This window comes from Furipterus horrens, unplaced genomic scaffold, assembly GCF_987537825.1.
Source record: "Furipterus horrens unplaced genomic scaffold, mFurHor1.1.pri manual_scaffold_1, whole genome shotgun sequence".
NCBI lineage: Eukaryota > Metazoa > Chordata > Mammalia > Chiroptera > Furipteridae > Furipterus > Furipterus horrens.
Window position 1 is genome coordinate 76,499,469 of NW_028327171.1, and position 20,892 is coordinate 76,520,360.

At 34.3% G+C, this 20,892-nt stretch overlaps 1 protein-coding gene, 1 non-coding gene and 1 pseudogene across 3 annotated transcripts in view; 2 read left to right on the top strand and 1 right to left on the bottom strand.

The window, feature by feature from the left end:
• The window catches only part of ZNF654 (zinc finger protein 654), an 82,754-nt gene that overhangs the window by 45,763 nt on the left and 16,099 nt on the right, over positions 1–20,892 (top strand). For both annotated transcript variants that reach the window (XM_090275986.1, XM_090275979.1), the window contains exons 3-6: positions 641–722; positions 15,146–15,281; positions 17,890–18,092; positions 18,693–18,832. In XM_090275986.1, the coding sequence (XP_090132112.1) occupies positions 641–722; positions 15,146–15,281; positions 17,890–18,092; positions 18,693–18,832 (561 nt within the window). The remainder of the gene's footprint in view (positions 1–640; positions 723–15,145; positions 15,282–17,889; positions 18,093–18,692; positions 18,833–20,892) is intronic.
• On the top strand, positions 6,145–6,248 carry LOC150021319 (U6 spliceosomal RNA). Its single transcript, XR_016513392.1, has one exon. It is a non-coding gene; the product is annotated as a U6 spliceosomal RNA (small nuclear RNA).
• On the bottom strand, positions 7,408–8,091 carry LOC150021320 (pre-mRNA-splicing factor SPF27 pseudogene; annotated as a pseudogene).

Genomic DNA, 20,892 nt, shown 5'->3' on the forward strand with positions numbered 1-20,892 from the left:
TTAAAGGCACATAAAACACTTGGTAACAATATTTTCCAAATAACTTAAAACAGGATTTGGGGCAGTCTGTTTTAAGTGGGATAATGATAATTAAGGTAGAAAGAGTTTGAGGATCCATGTGTCATCAATTAGATACATAATTGGTGATATTGGTATAATATAAATGTTGGCGGAGAGTGTATTAGTATCTCCCATATATTTTTGTGTCAATTTACCCATCCCTTATATCCCTGTGAAAAAAATTAGATTACGAATTTTTTCTGGGGTACACCATGATACTAGGAATTTGTGCCCATTTTAGATCATCTTCACATGTGTAGCTCAATTTTGGCCACCTGGTATCCTGTTGCATTTTCTTTCTTCCCTTTTTTTTTTTTCCCTTTGGCAGTGTGAACCTACTGAGCATGAGTAATTAATTATGTATTCGGTAGTTCTAGAAATTAGGTGTATTTTCCTTGAAGACACTTCTATTAAATTTTTACTGATAACATGAATCTTAAATGATCAATATAATGTTTCAAAATCAACTATTTTAAAACTAGATATCTGGTAATACATAATTGTTATCTCTTGAGACTTTTAAATTTGGGCAAAAAAGTAAAAGCAGCAATGAAAATTATCATTCACTTGTTCTTTCTAGGAGTTTCTTTGAGTTGCTGCTGTTCTTTGGAAGAGATGAGTTTTATGAAGAACCCTTAAAGGATATTCTTGGATCATTTCAGGTAAAACAATTTAGTACTTCACATTTGGTCTACATTAGAACAGGCCTTTATTCTCCCCCTAAAAACAGTATATTGGTTATTTATTGTTCGTAATTTTTATATTTACTAAGATGGCAATGCTTAGGACCCTGTTATACTGGTGGAGAAAGAATGTTTCTTCAAATGAATTTTTAGCTGTATTTCTAAGCACTTAGTTTATGAATAGGATTCCAATTCTACATTTGTTATACCAGAGCCTACCGTTACCACCCTTGTAGATTCCTAAGCACATCCTGGACATATACTCATTTTTTTTATTGCTACAGGCTTTGCTTTCAAACCCCATGTAGAGCGCAGCCCTTACCTAGACTAGACTCTGGCTGTCTCATGTACTCTCCCCCTTGGCTGTACCCTGATTTTTTCATCTGTATTCTCAATAGCCTCCCTAAAATAGAAGGCAGATATTTTTTGCACATTCTATATGAAGAAAGAGAATAAGAAATATCCAAGACCTCTCTTTTAAATGGCAAGAACATTTGACTTTTTTACCATTTACTTAAAAAAAAAAAACCTAACAGTACTTTGGCTCACTAATGTGTCCTTGGCATTATCTCATCAGCACTTCCCTGGGTGGAATAAAGGAAGATGTGCTTTTAGCTCCCCCTAGGGGTAAAGTGTTCAGACAACTTATGTTACATTTATTCCTATGGTGTTAACAAGAAGGGCTGACGGTCAAACATGAGTATTGCTGTCCCCCTTTAGGAAGTCATGCAGTGCTTTCCTTCACCTAGAATTTTTGTTTCACGTTTATTGAAAGCAAGCTTAAACAATGAATAGATTTTTTTTTTATGATCAATCACTCTAGGGCATACACAAAATAGAAAAATTAAATTATAAGCAAGCTCAATTGGCTCAAGTAAGTATAACTGAGACTTCACATTCAGAATCTGAGTCTAGATTTGCTTTTCCACTTAGCTCTTGATGTCTGTTTTTTAATACCATTTTGTCTTCAGTGACATCAAGTGTTGGTGAAGTAGCATTTTCTAAAATAAACAAAAATAAAAGCCATCAGTACTTGGCTTTTAAAAGCTTAAGCTAGCTCTATGGTTCTGTTTAGCCAACTTTTGATTCCTGCTTCAGAGGTGCTGTTAAATTAGATTAATTGCTCTACACGCATCCCACACATTTAGTTCCCAAGAGTTAAAAAAGTGCTCTACTAGTCTTGGATTTTATTCTGAGTCCTAATATACCCTTTAGCAAGTTTCTGTGCAGTTTGAATGTCCATTCAAACATAATTACAACTACATCATGACTGTTACTAGGCTGACATGGATTCTAAGATATCATTGAACATACAAAATATTCTGATTTTAGAGTTGTACAAATATTTTAAAATGCATGTTAGAATCAGTGAAATTAGGAATTGTTATATTGAACATTTTACTTTATCCATTCCTACATTCAGCAGGAGAGGTAAAAAATATGTATTGTCATGGAGCTTAAATTTTAATTAGAGACCATATTCAAGTATTTAAAACTTATTAATTTTCCATTCATTTTTTCCTTTGAAAGTTGTGTTATTGTCAATCCATTCTTCAACTTTTACTCAGCAAATATTTATTGAGTTCCTACTATGTACTAGGTACTAAGCTCTGGGACAAACAGTGGTAAGCAAAAACAGAAAAACCTTGCTATTGTGGAGTTTGATTCTAATGTGGAAACAGAAAGACAATAAACCAAACTTGTAAAGTAAGAGTATTTTAGAATGTGACAGATGACTTCAAGAAAAATGAAGCAGGCCAGGGAGATAGGGAGTGCTGGCATAATGGTATTGAGGAGGAAATTTCAGCTTTAAATGGGTCGTCAGGGAGTTTCTCATGGAGATGGTGGCTGAGCTTTGACAATGGGAACCAAGTAAGTGTCCATAAAGTAGATGAGAGAGAGTATTTGATTTCTGTTTTAAAAGTGAAATTATAACATTTTGAAGGGATATTCTTTTTTTTCTTGTGAGTGGCATTTCCATTTAATATAGTCTTATCAATATAATCATTTTCTCAAGGAAGAGTTTATGGTTTTTTTAACCTTTCCATCTGCTGCTCAAATTTTAAAGCCCATCACTTCTCCGTTGTGTTGTGTGTGTTTTTGTTTTGTTTTTTGTTTTAATTCCTCTGCCATTTCTGTCATTTTGTTGCTGTGGCTTCTTCCTACTTGGCATTTTCTCAAGCCTTTTAACTCCTGCCTTGTAGGAGAGACTTTACCTTTTGTTCCCACTTTAGCTTTACCTGGAGAATTGTTAATTTTCTGAATTGAGCTGTTGTTGCTTGTGTTTCTCAGGCCTGTGCCCTTAACAGACCCAGGAAAAGTTAACATGTAGTCCATCATGTACACCCCCCTAAAACCTTGTATTTACTAAGCTTTATGAATTCCTCAGGCTTTTGACTGACCTTTGGTAATCCAAAAGCAATCCCAATGTCATCTTTTGAAAAATTTAAAACTTTTATACTGCTAGTATATACTCTGTTCCCTCTAGTGGTTTCTCTCTGTCCATCTTTCATACAGATTCATACCAGCTTAAGATTGTGCTCGTTCTTCTCTACCATGTACCTGGGGACTGTTGTTAAAATGCAGAGTATGACTCAGTCGTTCTACGGTGGGACCTAAGAATCCACATTTCTGGCAAACTCTTGAGGTGATGCCTGTAGTGCTGGTCCCTGGACCAGACTGATTCAGCAACAGAATAATATTCTTTGCTGGATTTGAGTTAATTATCCCTTTTGTGTCTACTTTCCATCCCCATATTCCAACAGTGAGTATACTAGTTTGCTGCCCACTCTGTCATCTTGAGCAATATCTGTGTCTGTTTTCTTTATTGGTAAAATGGGGACAATATTGTACTTGCTGCCTGGGGTCATCAGCTTTGGCATCAGCCTTAGCAGAGGATCTGGCTTAGGCTTAAGGTAGGCCTTATAACCTGAGTGATGAAGAGTGTGGACTCTCTGATGTCATACTACCTGAATTTACCTGTCTTCACAATAAGACCAAAACCTAGCCCTTCATTAAGCTTATTTAGTTCTTCCATAAATTTCCGATCTCCTAAAACCTAAGCTGTTAGAGCGGAAATTTTTAAGTCTTATCTACTTACTATAATTTTTCCTCTGGCTTATTCCATGAGGAAACTTTATTCTTAGAGCCAGATGTTCCATTTACTGGCTTTTAAAACTCTGCTTTCTTACCCCTTGGTTTCCAATAATTTGTTTATCTCAACTCAAGAAGATGACATATTTTTCTAAATCCTCACCCAAGGATATGTTTATTGATTTTAGAGAGAGAGGAAGGGAGGGAGAGAGAGAGAAACATCAATGTGAGAGAAACATTGATCGGTTGCCTCCTGTGTGTACCCCCAACAGAGATCAAACCTGCAAACTAGTTATGTGACCTGACTGGGGATTAACCTTCTGGTGTATGTGACAGTGTTCCAACCATTGAGCCACCTGGCCAGGGTGACACATTTCTTATATGCTGCACCTACGTTATTATTTTTAATTAGTTCATTGGTGAGTTTTCCATAGGCTTATGATTGAATTCATACACTAGGTCTCTAAACCTCATTAATTTTCTAGAGTCCCAAAGAAATGCCAGAAATAATACAAAATAAGGAAAAAATTCCTTATGAATGCTTAAAAATAGAACAAGGACCTCTATCAAGAACTCGGGCAAACCTGCCCTGACCAGTGTTTGCTCAGTTGGTTAGGCATCATCCTGCAAAGCATAAGTCGCTGGTTAAATTCCCGGTCAGAGCACATGTCTGGGCTGCAGGTTTGGTTCCCGGTTGGGGTGTGTACAAGTGGCAACCAATCGATGTCAGACTTCTTGGGCCAACAGTACTTGATTAACTGAATGCAAGTATAAATAGGGGAATTTGAGAGAAAGAGACCTTTAGTGCTATCCAGTAGTGTTCCCTATGGAAATAGTAGATGGTTGGGCATTTGGTATGTGGCTTCTCTCTCTCTTTTTTAAAGTTATTTTATTAATCCTTCCATGAAAAATCTGCACAGTCGGCACAGATAAAGTCACTGAAGAACCTCTACTCCTTTTTTATCCAACCTCCAGCTCACTTTATGCCAGCACCAAAATTGGCCTTTGCAGTCCCTTTACTTTCTTTAGTCTGTTCTTGTGTTCCTTTTGTTCTTTTTTTGAGGTCGTTGTCTTGTCATACTGGCCATGTCTTACAAGTATATGTTTGGATTCATTTTTCTTTGAAATCATAAATCATGCCAAAGCCAGTAGTCTTCCCACCACCAAAATGGGTTCTGAACCCAAATACAAAGGTGACATCTGGTGTTGTCATATATTTTGGCTAGTTTTTTCAATTTTTTTGTCTTAGGTACTGTTGCTTTTCTAGGGTGAAGGATGTCAATGGTTATTTGTTTCCACTGAAGTAGTCTTTTGGTCATAAACTTCCTGATCCCTGGATAGTTACTGTGTTGTTCATGATGGTGGCTGGTCTTCAAGCAGCCAGGGAGGAAAAGAGTGGTTGGTGCTTCTTTAAAGTGCATCAGGTGTGCACCAGAGCCCACAGAACAGGAATCCTGATATGACTGTTACACCTAAATTAAAAATGGGATGTATGGCTCTGCATGAAAACATTCCTTCTATTGAGAGAATGAAGGTATAACCCAAACCAAAGGTAGTGTGTCCCAATACCCAGAGGTAAGAAGGTCTTATAAAGGTGTGGTTATCTCTTATTGGAGTTTCTTCTTTACTGCCTCATAGGCCGTAGATCTAATATGTTAAACCTTCTCTCTTCTCTCTTGGCTTGGGCTTGGAGGATTGGACAGAGACTTCTCATTAGTAAAACAACTCTTTGTTCTAGATATTCTAGATAAAGATGAATAAAGAGAATAACACCATTTACTGTCAATTACATGGTAAGATAAGACAGTTAAAAAAGAATCAGTTATATGATAACAAACTCACAACTATCAACAACTGAATCTAAAAAATAAAAACAAAATCCAACTAAGCAAACCATAATAGGAACACAATCATAGGTATGGGGATCATTTGGAGGGTTATCAGCTGGGAAAGGGAATGGGGGAGAAAAGGAGAAATGGTGCAGGGATTAAGAAGCATAATCAGTTGGTACAAAATAGACAGGTGGATGTTAAGAATAATATAGAAAAGGGTGAAGCCAAAGAACTTAAATGTATGACCCATGGACATCAACTAAAGGGGTAGGATTCCTGGAGGGAAGAGGGGTACTAGATGGAGGGGAGCAAAGGGGAAAAGAATTTGGGACTACTGTAACAACATAATCAATTAAATATATATATTTTTAAAAAGAATCAGTTATGTTCTTAGGCGGTTGAGTTCAGGGTATCTTCCATTGAAACTGGAAGTGAAATTGTAAAGAAGGGACAACCCCAAAGAATGTATGGAAATAGTGCTCGCTTTGGCAGCACATATACTAAAATTGGAATACAGAAAAGATTAGCATGGCCCCTGCACAAGGATGACACGCAAATTCGTGAAGTGTTCCATATTTTTTAAAAAAAGAAAAGAATATATGGAAATAAAATATTGTCTGTATAGAGATGAAACTACTAAATTAAAAGTGTAATAAAGGCAATCAACAGCAGATTAGCTCCAGGAAAAACCAAAATCAATGAAGGAAATGGTCTCTAAAAATTAATTTTCAATTCAAAGATATATGCAGCCATATCTTGTTATAGTCTTTGATTTTCAGGATAAAGGAAAGTTCCACAAATGCAGGACTCGTGTCGAACAAATAAGCTTTCCACAAAGGAAAAAATATAATCAGGCTGACAATGACTTTTATAACAAATGCCAGCATAAATAGATACTGTCTAGGGAGTTTTTCAACAGAAGAGGAATTTATTGATGATAGCCATTCTGGCAGGTGTGAGGTAGTACCTCATTGCAATTTAATTTCATCTCTATGATGATTTAGTGATGTTGAGCATTTTTTCATATCTATTGTCCATCTGGATGTCCTCTTTGGAGAATGTCTATTCAGGTCTTCTGCCCATTTTGAAATTGGATTGTTTGTCTTACTGGTGTTGAGTCGTGTAAATTCTTTCTCTGTTTTGGAAATTAACCCCTTGTCTGAGGTATCATTAGAAAATATGTTCTCCCTTACAGTGGGTTCCCTTTTTATTTTGTTGGTGGCATCTTTTGCTGTGCAGAAGTTTTTAATTTGATGTAGTTTCATTTGTTTACTTTTTCCGTTGTTTCCCTTGCCCGGGGTGATATATTGACAAAATAATTCTTTTTTTAATTAAGTTTTTATTTCTTAAGTCTTGCTTGATAATCAAGAATTTGTGTAGAACTCTCTCTTTATTTGAGAAATATATAAACTCAAAGTTTCCAACTTCTTGTACATGTTGAAATTTTTCAGCAAAGATCTCTTGAATACAAAATATGGTCTAAGTGACTAAAGATTAATTCTATCATACATCATTCTAAAGTCGTATTATTTTGAAAGTCTCAAGATATTTTTAATGGCAAAACAATACTAGTTGAAATTTTGTATTTTGTTAATATACAAAGAGATTGTAACAGTCCACTTTTTATGGTTTCTAAACACCACTGATGATTTCCATAAGATGATGTTGTCCTTCATAGTCTGATCGTCTGTAAAAGCCCAACCTGCCTTCCTTTTTATCCACCAAATTAATTTGTCTTTTCAGAAGTCTTCTCGCGTGTTTTCTTTGTTGGCCTCTCCATGCTGCTGCTTCATTTGAAAGACTTCATTTTCTAATTCCACAATAGTTCTTTCAATCTCATAATTCTTACTGACCAGGGATACCCAATTTGACTCCATTTCTCTTAACTTAGATCCAGATGTGAGTTGCATGTTCTGTCGCTGCCAGTTTAAATCTTGAATATGTTTCCTTAACTTCTGGAGCTCTTTTTGTGCATGTTCAATAATATGAACTAGATTTTCATTATATACTTTTCCAGGCATTGCATCCATGTTGCGACATTAGTTCCAGATTCTCAATTCGAATTGCTTGGTGCTCTAACTAGGCCATAGAATTGTTTACACACTCTTGCCATGCAGTGATGTAGTTCTTCTGACCTGAAGAAGGGGCTGGAAGTTCCTGTCGTTTCATGCCGAGCAATTCAATTGGTTGTCCAGCAGCCAATCTTTCAGATTCATTTCTCATTATGTCAGTCTCAAAAGAAGAATAATCTGGCGCTGTCTGTTAGCTCAGGTAGCTCTTATTGTAGATTGGTACCTGCAAGTTTCCTCCTCCACCAGCGCTGCAGCCGCTTCTTGCACACCAGGCACTTCATAACCTTTTACAAAATACAGCAGTGCATCCACCACCATCTCTCCAGCCACCACCAGGCCCGTGCCCACCATGCTCCAGCTCACCTGTATCTTCCCAACAAAATAATTCTTATATATCATGACCTCAGAAATATTTTCACTTTTTCTGTACTTTTTAAAAAATAATTTGTTTGAGAAGGAAACATCTTAATTCAACTGTTGAGGTTTTATAATCACTGTGAAGGGACATGAGAGCCTGAGTTATTTCAAGCTTAAAATACTATGTAATAAATAAACTTGAGACATTTAAGCTTAAGAGACCGAATGAAAGCATCCAAAAGACAGGGCTGTCAGCATTAGTAGGTTCTACATTTCAGAAAGGTGAGTGACACATGGAACAACAGTCATCTAAAAGAGAGTACTGTACATCAGTGTGCATTAATAGTTATTCCATACCACAGTATCTGATCATAAAGATCTTATATTCTGAGCATCTTGAAGTCTTGTGTTGTCAGGAGCAGGCATATAAGTGCCTTCAAAATCAGTGATAGGATTAACACTTTGAAACTAGCTCTGAAAGCACATCAGGATTAGTGAGGCATTCATTGTTCACTGAAAGCCAATTTTGTAGTGTCCTAATATTGATACACAGTAAATAGAATTATCAGCATGCTAGTGTTTGGAGTAGTTTATATTTTCCCAGATAAAATATTAGGTCATAGAAAATTTAGCTTTCAAGAACTGTAGAGGGCAATCTAATTTTTTAATAAATGATGAAACTGAGGACCAGAGAGATTCATTCATTCATCTATTCAACAATATTTATTGGAGATTAAGTAACTTGCCTAATTTGTACTGACTGTGACCTGTTCTCTTGACTGACTCCAGTTCTCTTTCTGCTGAATTAGATTTTATATTTATTTCTTTGTGTAGGAATTTGTGCTCAAACCTTTCCATACACCTTAATTCTTGCTTTAGGCTCTGTCTTACAGATTAAAAGTATAACAATTGCACTTCTCTGTTGGCCATATTATTTCATTACTTATTTAAAAATGTTAATGGAGGGATGTGCTTTCATTAGCATGGCAACCACCAGTTAATTTTGAAATTTAACTGTGGTCTCACTTGATAGTTTTACAATATTTATGATTAGCTTCCCCCGCAGATAAAACTGATTGCTAATTTAACTAACATTTATGTTTATTACCGAGATTTTTTAAATGTATAAAAATGTAATTATGTTTATTAAACACATAACCAATTACATAATTTAGATATCCATTTTTCAGAAGTCACATAAGGGATATATTAAATAGCTCACTCTAAGTACATAATTTAGTTATTTTTAAAAATCAAATATGTCTAATTTATAGCTATTCATGCATTTTTATAATTTTGGACTGGGAGTCACCTCAGAAATTATTTAATCCAATAATCCCTTATTTTACATATCAGAAAATCAAGCTCCAGTGGAGGTGAGGTTTCTAGAAGCAGAACAAGGACCAGGGTCTTACTCTCAACCCAACATTCTTTCCAGTATTCCCTAATCTATTAAATGAAATAATGTAATAACTATGTGTTTACAATAATGTATATGTCAAAAGAATAGGTATAAAAATGGTTTATTTATACTACTAATTTAAATACTTCATAGTCCAACTTTTTAAAACCTAAAAACTGCCCTATTAAGAGAAAGGGTAGAATAAGAAACTTTATTGTGGTTATTGAGTGATAGCAGATGAAAGCCTAGATGAGAGTATAAGCCTATAGAAGTGGCAAGGAAGAGCAGATAAGGAGATGTTAAAAAAACTGACATGACATTAGGATCAACAGAAGATGAGTTTTATATCTGATTCTAAACACAAATATAAATACAAGTAATACCTAAAACCAGGAGTTTCCAGACTTCTGATATCTTACCGATCCAGATTTTTTTAAGTCTGAGCACATATCCCCAATATATGTATATTTGTTATTTATGTACATGTACTATGTACATTATAAAACATAAAAATATATTTTATAAGGATGAAAATAATATTTAACAGTGTAAAAACTTTAATGATACCAGTGTGATCGAATATGCTTTATTTTTGAAAAATTGTAATGCTTGATCATATAATTCAGAGTCTGATTTTAAGTTTAGTTTACTTTGATACTTGGTTTTAATAGCTATCATAAGTGAAAAAAATACCTTTGGTAGATCCACATGGAAAAATTTTAATTTCTAAATTATGATTGTCAGTTTTAAATGACTTTCACCAAATTTTTAGAGTTTTGTTGAAATTTGAGGTATTAAATTTTCATTGTTCTTGAAGTCCATGTTCTCTTGAATACTAACCATTTTTAACAAATTAATTGAAAATGACCCTGTTGAAAGATTTTTTCAACAGCAAATTTTAGTTTATTTATTTATTTTTAGAGATGTGGGGAAGGGAGGAAGGAAGAGAAGGAAAAAAAACATCAATGTGAGAGGGAAACATTGATCAGTTGCCTTTCGTATGTGCCCCAGCCACCAGGGACCAAATGTGCAACCCAGGCTCATGCCCTAACCAGGAATCAAACCGGTGACCCTTCACTTTGCAGAAGGGCTCCCAACCAACTGAGCCACACCAGTAAGGGCTGTAGGTGACCTTGATTGTCCGCAACAACAGTGATGTAATGATGTAAACACTTCTATATTTAAAATGATTTTCTTCATAAGAACTTTGTTTTGAAAAGCAGTAACTTTTTCATTGTTATACTGTCTTTATATGGGCAAAATTCAGAGTTTATTTTTTCTAAAACATTGGGCAAATACTTCTTAGGAATGTAACCACAGAAAAGAATCGCAAATTTGTGATAATTTTCTTTTTGTAAAAGAAAACTGCATCACATCTTTAAATTTTACAACTTTTGAAGTGCTTTGTTAGAAGATAACCGATGAAAATGATAATAAAAGATATCATGATCATTCTCATTTCACTTCAAAATATTGTAAATATTTCATTGTATTTTAAAGGCTCTGTTTTTATAAAATTAACCAAATTAAAGACCTTTTTATATTTTTGCTTTGATTTCAGTAATTTGCATATGAATGAACATGACTGTGGTATTCTATAATTTTACTCTGAAACCTGTATTTTGTTAAAAATAAGACAGATATTGCATAGTGCTTCTACTTACACATATTTCCATAAAACCTTACTTTGATTTAAAAAGTTATTATTGAGAATAATAACTTTGGTACATCTTTCCTTTCCTGACTCCGTATGAAGAAGCTTTTAACTACCTAGGAAGTAAGATGTTAACACTAAATAAAGCAAGACTTTTCTCTTATATGATAAACACCAGAAGAGTGGACTGGTAGAGATTTTCGGTACTGCAGGAGAAGGAATTAAATTTATTATGGATTAAGCAGCTGGTGGAGGCCTCTCAGGAAAAAGTAGTACTATGGAAAGATAGGAAAGGATTTAGTTAGGTTTACAGGAAGTTTTAGATGGATTTAAAGAAAGATTTAGATGGGTTTACAGGAAGTTGCAGGGGGAAAAACATGATATGAGAATAAGCATAGGCAAGAAAGTAGAAGATGAATTTGAGAGACATGGAAGAGACCTGACTAGAGAAAAGATTTCATGATACGTAACAGCTGAATGAGTACGTAGGTAAATCCCGAGGCCCTTAAATATAAAGTTGGAGCAGTAAGACTTTTATCCTTTGGTAAGCTGGCAAGGGGTTCAGATCAAGTATGCAGAATGGCCAGAACTGTGAACTGCAGCTTCACAGACATGTTCTACTGGCCAGCTAGAGTTCAGCAAAGGGACAATGAGTTCAGGGAAGAAAAATCTTATAAAATAAAACGTTAAGCCCACGCCACATTGATTCCAAAACAAGAGTGAGGCAGTGACATAAGGCTGAATGGAAATTTCTCAGGGAATTATTTGTGGTGGGCAAAAAAGTAGGTTTACAGTTGTGAGTATAAGAAAAAGTTTATTCTTGTATTACTTATTAATTATTGTCTTTTTCTATATGAACACCTGTAGACCTACTTTTGCCTACTCCTGTATTTAGCACAGTACAGTGGGTATCAATGACAGCAGACAGATGACTTAGTAAAGGATTAGATTAATATACAGGTACAAATCTTTAATTAAGTAAACACTGTTAAAGAAAAAGAAAGACCACAATATGTATATATACTACAGAGAAGTAAACTGTGAATTCTATAGTGATTTCATTGCTTCCTTTTTCACTTTGAAGGCTTTTAGATTGAATGTCATCCAAAAAAAACCTCTATACTATTTAAGGAAGGCGGAGCCAAAAGATACTTAACAACTTATTTGTTCTCTTTCATCCTGTGCCTTCTTAAATAGAACAAAATGAAATGTTTATTTAATCTTTCTTTCCTGCCCAAAGCTATTTCTTATAGAAGTGCCCTCCAAAAAATGGTGTACTTGACTCAAGAAGTTCATACACATACAAAAAAACCCACATATTTATCATTTTTATCTTAGAAAAATGAATCTAAGCTAATTTACTAATTTTTAATGGAAGGATTGATGGGAATACAAGTATATAACTTATAGTATGAATATTTATGAAAGTACACACTAACTGTAGGAGGTACAATCAAAAAAGTATGCCAAAATTGACAGTGGGATAAGACTTCTTAGAGTTACAGATAGATCATCAGGGCTTTCCCCTAGAAATTTCATTTCAGTAGGTTTGAACTGAGGCATGGGAATTTGTTTTTTAACAAGACCTCCAAGTGTTTCTTATTTTTAGCCACCTTTAGGAAAATAGCAATAGATCTATATCACTATATCTTGACTTCTGTCTAAGTCCAGTTCTAGGTCCCACAGTGTTAATGGCTGTATTATTGGTGCCTGACTTAGCCTAATACAGTTAGAAAGATGAGATGTCTAAGGGCTCAGCAGCATTACTTAACGCTCACCAGTGATTCAGGGACTAGCATCCACCTCACCTTATTTCTTGTGCTTTGATTGGACCAAAAGCCAGCTTGTATTTTAGGGGCACCAATATGTGTGTCTAGTGTAATTTAGGAGTTTGTTGACTTTGAGGTTTGAAATTGATGATTGTTTTTAACCATGCAGCTGTTGCCACAGATCATTACTAGGTTCCATGTGCTTAAAAAAAAGCATAGCTGATCAATAACTTGTATCTTATTTTTTGAGTGCTATAACGTGCTGACACACGGAAATGTAGAAATTAATTTTATGCTGAGGCAATTAGGTGTCCTAAAATAAAATATTTATTCAAAATGCTAAAATATGCTGGAAAAAATAATAGCTAGCATTTATTAGGTGCTTACTATATGCCGGGCACTGTACCAAGCACTTTTCACTACTACTTATTATTTAATCCTCACAACAATCCTATGAAGGTGGTGTTTTTAGTTTTTTTTTCCTTTTTTTTTTTTCTTTGCAGAGGAGTTAACTGAAAGAGCACAGAGAGGTTAAGTAACTTGCCCATTGTTTATAGGGTTTTCGTTTGCTTACTTGCTTTCTCTTTTTAATTTGGGAATGTCCTAAATGACTTTTAGATGACACTTATTTTCATGTTTGAGTTAAGAATCCTCTGACTTTTTTGACCAGATGATTCTTTATCTTGAAATTTGATTTCTCCTATTGCCTTGCTCTCTTATAAAACAAAACCTCTAGTGTATTTTAACAAGGAATGTGAAGTGACATACAGATAGCACTTTGGAATGTTCAAATGATGAAAGAACATGACAATTTAATAAAAGCAGAGTGTTCATTGTCACTTCAAGTATGTAGCCTGGTGATTTAGCCAATAAGTAAAACTTGTGACTATATACAGGGGTGGGCAAAAGTAGGTTTATAGTTTTAATACAAATAAATAATACAATAATTAATAACACAAGAATAAACTCTGTGTTTCATGTACTCACAACTGTAAACCTACTTTTGTCCACCCCTGTATATTGTTTTATCCTGGAGCTTTGCATTATAACTGTTACTAATTTTTAATGTCTGAAGGCTTTTTCTATTTTTTGAGCACAGAAAGAAATTCTGACAATTGTTTGTTTTAATTGATGTGCAATTTATTCAAATTTTTAACATTGCCAGTTTTAATACCTAGTGTTTTCTTAAGGCTTTAAACTCAATTTATGCACTTAAAAATTAAATGTATTAACTTCATTAGGCCCTCAGTTAATATTTTTAAATTACTAAATTAAATACCCTGAAACATTTTAAAACACAACATTGAACAAAGCAATGAATCAAAAAACATTACCAATTAAATCTTGTAAATCTAAATCTAATAAATAAAATTTATAAATTCAGTAAACCACGCTCTCCTAAATACTAAACATTGCTTACAGATTTAACTTGTTACAGAATTCATATTATTACAAGTCAGATTCTCTAAAAACATTTCAAATATCTTTTTTTAATCTCAGAATATTCATAGACAAATTATTAGTTAATGCCCAACTTATCAATACATTCATTTTTATCTCAAACCCAGTGCAAGGTCTTCATATTATAGGTTGGATTAATTCCTTCAGCCTGTCATTTCTTCATCCCAAGACTACAAATGTACTTACACAATAAAGTGGAATAGAATTTTCATCTTTCAGCCATCTTCTACAACTAAGATTTTACATTTGGGATTGGGGCAGGGCACCTAGCTCTACCTGTGAACCAGAGTCTGCATTGGACCCCACTAACCCCTTCATTGTCAGGGCTTTTGCCTGCCCTGTTAACAGAAATCCATGAGCCCTCACATAAATTTAAGTGAGCATTTAAGTTTTATATTTTTGCAACCTGGTTCTTCTCCTAGAAATGATGCATCCCTTAACTTTTTTTCTTATGTTTTTGCAACTTGATTCTCTTTCTAGAAATGATGCATCCCTTAAGTTTTTTCCTTAGGTTACACTTTATCCCTATTATAATGGGATCTCCTAAGTCCAATTATATACAAACTGTGTAACCTTTGGCATTAAAGTTGATTTGTGTACTAATGGGGCTTTGCCACCCTACTTAGGTTACTCAGCAGTCCTCTCTCTTTTATAATTTAATAGCTGCCTCATTGGCCATCAGTCATTTTATTGACAATGATGATCAAGTTTAGTTCTTAACCCCTTTAAATTCATAAAGCCAAAATGATTTTTCTCTCCTAGGAATGCCAGAATCACCTCCGCAGATATGGAAATGTGAATCTGGAACTGGTGACTCGAATCATTAGAGATGGTGGCCCATGGGAAGATCCAGTGTTGCAAGCTGTTCTTAAAGCCCAGCCAGCATCTCAGGAGATAGGTACTTCAGGAGACTTAAAATCAAAGCCAACATTTGTGAGAAGCAAACACAATTTCACTTTCTAACTAGAGCAGAAATAGTGATTTTTCTTTATTTTATACTATTAAGTAAGAGTTATTTATTTTCACATGAAGTATGTTTAATTGGTTGTACTAACCCGCCCTAAGCGTGACTTTTGGCACTAGACTTAGGTACATTTATTTCTAGTAATTTCTCATTCTAGTGGGAATTCAGAGTGTTAATACATTTACTGTAAAGATGTTACTTACATTTGTTTTTATCTTTTCAGTTATATTTTAAAAGTCTATTTATATAGGAACACCCTTTTAAAACCAAACCAAACCAAAAACAAAATCCTGCTTAAGCACATGAGATCTCCCTCCCTCATATAAGAAACTGAGGGCTGGTACTCATCCATTTTTTGTCACCACTACTGTATATACCTAGCCCAGTGCTAGGTATAGGATATGTGTTTATCCTATACCTAGTCCAGGTATATGTTTGTCACCATTACTGTATATCCTATATCTAGCCCAGTGCTAGGTATAGGTGTATGTTGACTGAATGAATGACCACATGATGACTGTATAAGTGAATGAGTGACTAACTAAATTAGTAAGTTTCAGTTACAAATACTGTAGGGCAGTATTTCCCAAACTTCATCCATTAATAGAAGTTAAATTTTCTCTTATCCCCTTATCACCTACATACTTTTTTGACATCACCTTCTCTCAAACCTGGATGCACAGTGGTTACTGTGGGCCAAAATTTTCTTTTGAAGAAGGAGGCTCTGTCAACTGCTTCTAGTTAATTCTTAAAACGCACACACACACGCACACATTATTCCTGAGCCACAGATAATTTTTGAGCATCAAAACCTAGAAAGTAAGCTAAGCAGTAGTGAATAAACACAAAACTGTGGAAAACTTTGAAACCATGTAGAGAGCTTCTGTAGTGCAATTATAAGATGGACAAAGGGAAAAGACAAGAACTCCCAGCTCTGGAACCATTTAAACCTTGGTTTGATGAGAAAGACACTTCACACTACAGATTGTGCTGAGCAGGTTATAATCTTTCCATCTATCCCAGGGTAAGGGTGGGCATGAACTGTGAGTAGAGTTTAGTGGAGAAGGAGCTATGATTCTTGGGCTTAAGAGCAAGTAGTGCAAAGTGGTGGGGTTTTATAGGAGGTATGACAAGACTAGGAGGAAAGGGCTAAGGTATATATGGGACAGTGGTATATACCCAAGAGATACAAAGGAGACTGGGGAAGGAATCAAATAACTGAAGAGGGCGGCAGCTGGAACTGAGGAGAGTTGGATAATTAAGGAAAGGTATAGTCAGTACAGATAAGACAAGGGTGACAGACTGAAGGAAACCGAGAAGACTGGAGAATGAGGCTAGAGGGGACAGTGGGTAGACAAAGAGCTTCAAAAGGAATAAAAAGGGGAGAAGAAAGTTTGGGCTTTTGGGAGTGCTTTTCGGCTTCTCTGAGTAGGAGCTAGAATAAAACATTTGAGTACTGTGAGGGCTGATGACCTTAATATATGTATGTATAGTTCTTCATACACAGATATAGCCCTTTCATACTTAAACTGACATACCTCACTCTGGAAAAAGCTGCTCTAGAGAGCCTCATTAATATGGATGACTCCTCTCTAGTTGGTGATCATTAGGGTAAAGACTAAAGTTTATCTTTGCATTAACTGTACAAATCAGTGTTTATCATACACTGGAAACAGAATTGCAAGGCAAATGTTGAAACCCATATGAAACATCACTCATCAGCATTTTAGGAGCTAATGATTAACATATATAACTAATTAAAATGCATTTGGGTCCAAAATCATGGAATACAGGTTCCAGTTCCTGCTTTGCCACTTAATTTTTATCCTTGGGCAAGTCATTTGACCTCTCTAAGATTCAGTTTTGTGATCTATAAAACAAATACTATGATACCTGTCATAAGGTTGTTGTTAGGTCTAAATAAACTTATGAAGATAAAGGTGTTTGTATATCTTTAAATTGTGTAAAAGCAGTTATTTTTAGTAATTATTCTTAGTGATACATAAACATATAAAAAGCAGTCCTTTTGGCTATTTGTTGAAAAGTAATAAAATATATTTCTTTTATGATTTAACTTTTTCATTATCTCAGATTTCTCCAATTAATCTGAATTAATGTGGTTTTAATGACAAATTAGAATTCAGCCTTTTCACGTTAATAGTAATGAAAATATTGAGCACTAAGAAGGTGAAGTACATAATCTTAGGCTAGAAATTCCAGAGTCCATGTTATTTGAAACATTTTAACATATTAGTGAACTGAAAAAAGAATATTTCAGGGTTTTTGTTTGTTTGTTTTTTGCTTTTTAGACTGAGAAGATATCAACAGATATTTCTTGAGCACTGTTTTGTTGTCACTCTTCTTTCCAATTTCCAATCATATAATTGTATATTCTTTTCACAAACTCTAAGAAAATGCTATTTAATTAACTGGTTAATCTAATTAGGTGCCATGTATTGGTGATAAAGTTTCAAACAACAATCAAGAGTATGAGAGACTATTTTCTTGAGAGTAATACGAGTCTGTTCTGTTTTTAACTTAGTGAACAAATACTTAAGTTCTGAAAATCCACTCTTCTTTGAACTACGTGCCAGATACCTAATTGCTTGTGAACGCATACCTGAAGCAATGGCTCTTATTAAATCTTGTATAAATCACCCAGAACTCAGCAAAGACTTATATTTCCATCAAGCACTCTTCACTTGTCTATTTATGTCACCTATAGAAGATCAGCTATTTCGGGAGGTATTGTTTAAGATTTTGTTTGCCTATCATTATTTTAAACTTACAATTAAAATAATAATAATAATGTAGCCCATTCTTGTTAAATTCCTTTTACATTAGTGCCAAAGGTTTTTAGATTACATTATCCAGATTTGTTCTCTTTGGCACCATTCTTTAAGCTCATGTTGAATTAGACAAAATCTGATATAAACAAATGATGAAATTAACAAAACATTAATTAATAAGCATTATTTATGTTGGGTTTCTGGTGTTACAGAGAAGAGGTCAAATAAAAACTGAGAAGCACTATGATTTTGCCTTTTAAATAAAATATTAAAAAATTAAATTTTCATGTCTGTTATTTTGTTTTTTCAAGATGAAAGAATCTTCCTAATATGGACCCTACTTACCTACAAGTATGCACATTAAAAGTAGTAATTGTAAACTGTAGGTTCTATATAGTAAAACTACAAAACCATGAGAATTTTTCTGTACAATTCATCATTGCCTTCATAGAAGAAAACTAGACATCTGATTTCTTCTGAATGTTTAAACATTTACTGCAGCTAGCTTTTTAGGTATTTTTAATGATATGAACTGATTTTTCTTTTCCTCTTATAGCATTTATTGAAAACTGATTGTAAGAGTGGAATTGATATCATCTGTAACACTGAAAAAGAAGGCAAAACTATGCTAGCCTTGCAACTCTGTGAATCTTTTCTTATTCCACAGCTCCAGAATGGGGATATGTATTGTATCTGGTAAGTGTTCCTAATACAGAAATTGAAATAAGATGGGGAACAGAAGTAGAATCGGTTAGCAGAGATTTGGACTTTATATATTTTTTAAAGTTATGTAAAAATGTTAAGAAAGGAACAATAGTAGGTTCTAAGACCTAACGGTTAAAAAAGAAAATGATCATGCACCAGTAATTGCTAGTGTAAATGTTCAAGGTTTGTGTTTTAATGAAATAATTGTGTTAAATTAAATTTGGAGTGTTAGGTTTGTTTTTGAGACTTCATTTTTTAGAGCAATTTTATATTTACAGCAAAATTGAGAGGGAGGTACAGACATTTTCCATATTCCCCCTGCTCCCACATGTACATGTCATATTACTCACCAGAATAGTACATTTTTACCAAGGTTGAACCTACACTGACACATCATGATCACCCAAAGTTCCCAGTTCATTTTACGGTTCATTCTTGGTGTTATATTTTCTATGGGTTTGGACAAGTATATAATGACATATCCATCATTATAGTATTATACAGAGTATTTTCACTGCTGTAAATATCTCTCTGTGCGCTGTCTATTCATCTTTCTTTCTGACCCCCACCTCTGGAAAGCACCGATCTTTTTACTGTCTTCATAGTCTTGCCTTTTCAGAATATCACCTAGTCGGAATCATACATGTAGCCTTCTCAAAATGGCTTCTTTCTCAATACTGTATATTTAAGGTTTCTCCATGTCTTTTTTTTTCTTTTTTTTTCCAGCTTGATGGCTCATTTTCTTTTAGTATTAAATAATATTTCCTTGTCTGGATGTACCAGAGTTTATTTATCCATTCAGATGTTGAAGGACATTTAGTTATTTCCAAGTTTTGGTAATTATGAATAAAGCTGCTATAAACCTCTCTATTCAGGTTTTTGTGTGGACATGTTTTCAAGTCCTTTGGGTAAATACCAAGGAGCACAATTGCTGGAACATATGGTAAAAGTATGTTTAGTTTTTTAAGAAACTGTCAAACTCTTCCAAAATGGCTGTACCATTTCTTATTCCCACCAGCAATGTATGAGAATTCCTGTTGCTCATCCTCACCAGCATTTGTTGTCAGGGTTCTAGATTTTGGCCCTGCTAATAGGGCCAAAACATGTTGTTTTAATTTATATTTTCCCTGATGACACGATGTGGAGTATCTTTTCATGTTTTCTTGCTACCTGCATATCTTCTTTGGTGGGGTGTCTGTTAAGATTTTCGGCCTTTTTTAAAAATCCAGCTGCTTGTTTTCTTATTGTTGAGTTTTAAGAGTTCTTTGCATATTGTGGATAACAGTCATTTATCAGATATGTTTCTTATAAATATTTTCTCCCAGTCTGTGGCATTTCTTTTAATTTTCTTGATACTGTCTTTTATAGAGCAGAGTTGTTTTTTTTTGTTTGTTTGTTTGTTTGTTTTGTTTTTGTTTTTTACTTTAATGAGGTCCAGCTGATCAGTTATTTATGGTGTCATATCTTTGGTGTTATGTCTAAAAAGGCATCACCATACCTAAAGTTATCTTGGTATTCTCCTATGTTATATTCTAGAAGTTTTATAATTTTACATTTTATGTAAAGTTAATGTGATCCATTTTGAGTTAATTTTTGTGAATGTTATAACATGTGTCTAGATTTCTTTTTTGCATGTAGATGTCCAGTTGTTCCAGCATCATTTGTTGAAGAAACTATCCTTGCTCCATTGTATTGCCTTTGTTCCTTTGACTATATTTAAGTGGGTTCATTTCTGGGCTCTCTAGTCTGTCCATTGATCTATTTGTCTATTCTTTCAATAATATAACTGTGTCCTCATTAGAGCTTTATACTTGAAGTTAGGTATATCAGTCCTCCAAATTTGTTCTTCTTCAATATTGCATTGGCTAGTCTAGGTCTTTTACTTCTCCATATAAACTTTAGAATCAGTTTGTCAAATGACCTTTTGGGGTTTTGATTGGGATTGCATTAAATCTGTAGATCAAGTGGGGAAGAATAAGACATCTTGATAATATTGTATACTCGTATCCTGAAAAAAAATCTCTCCATTTATTTCTTTGATTTAATTAACC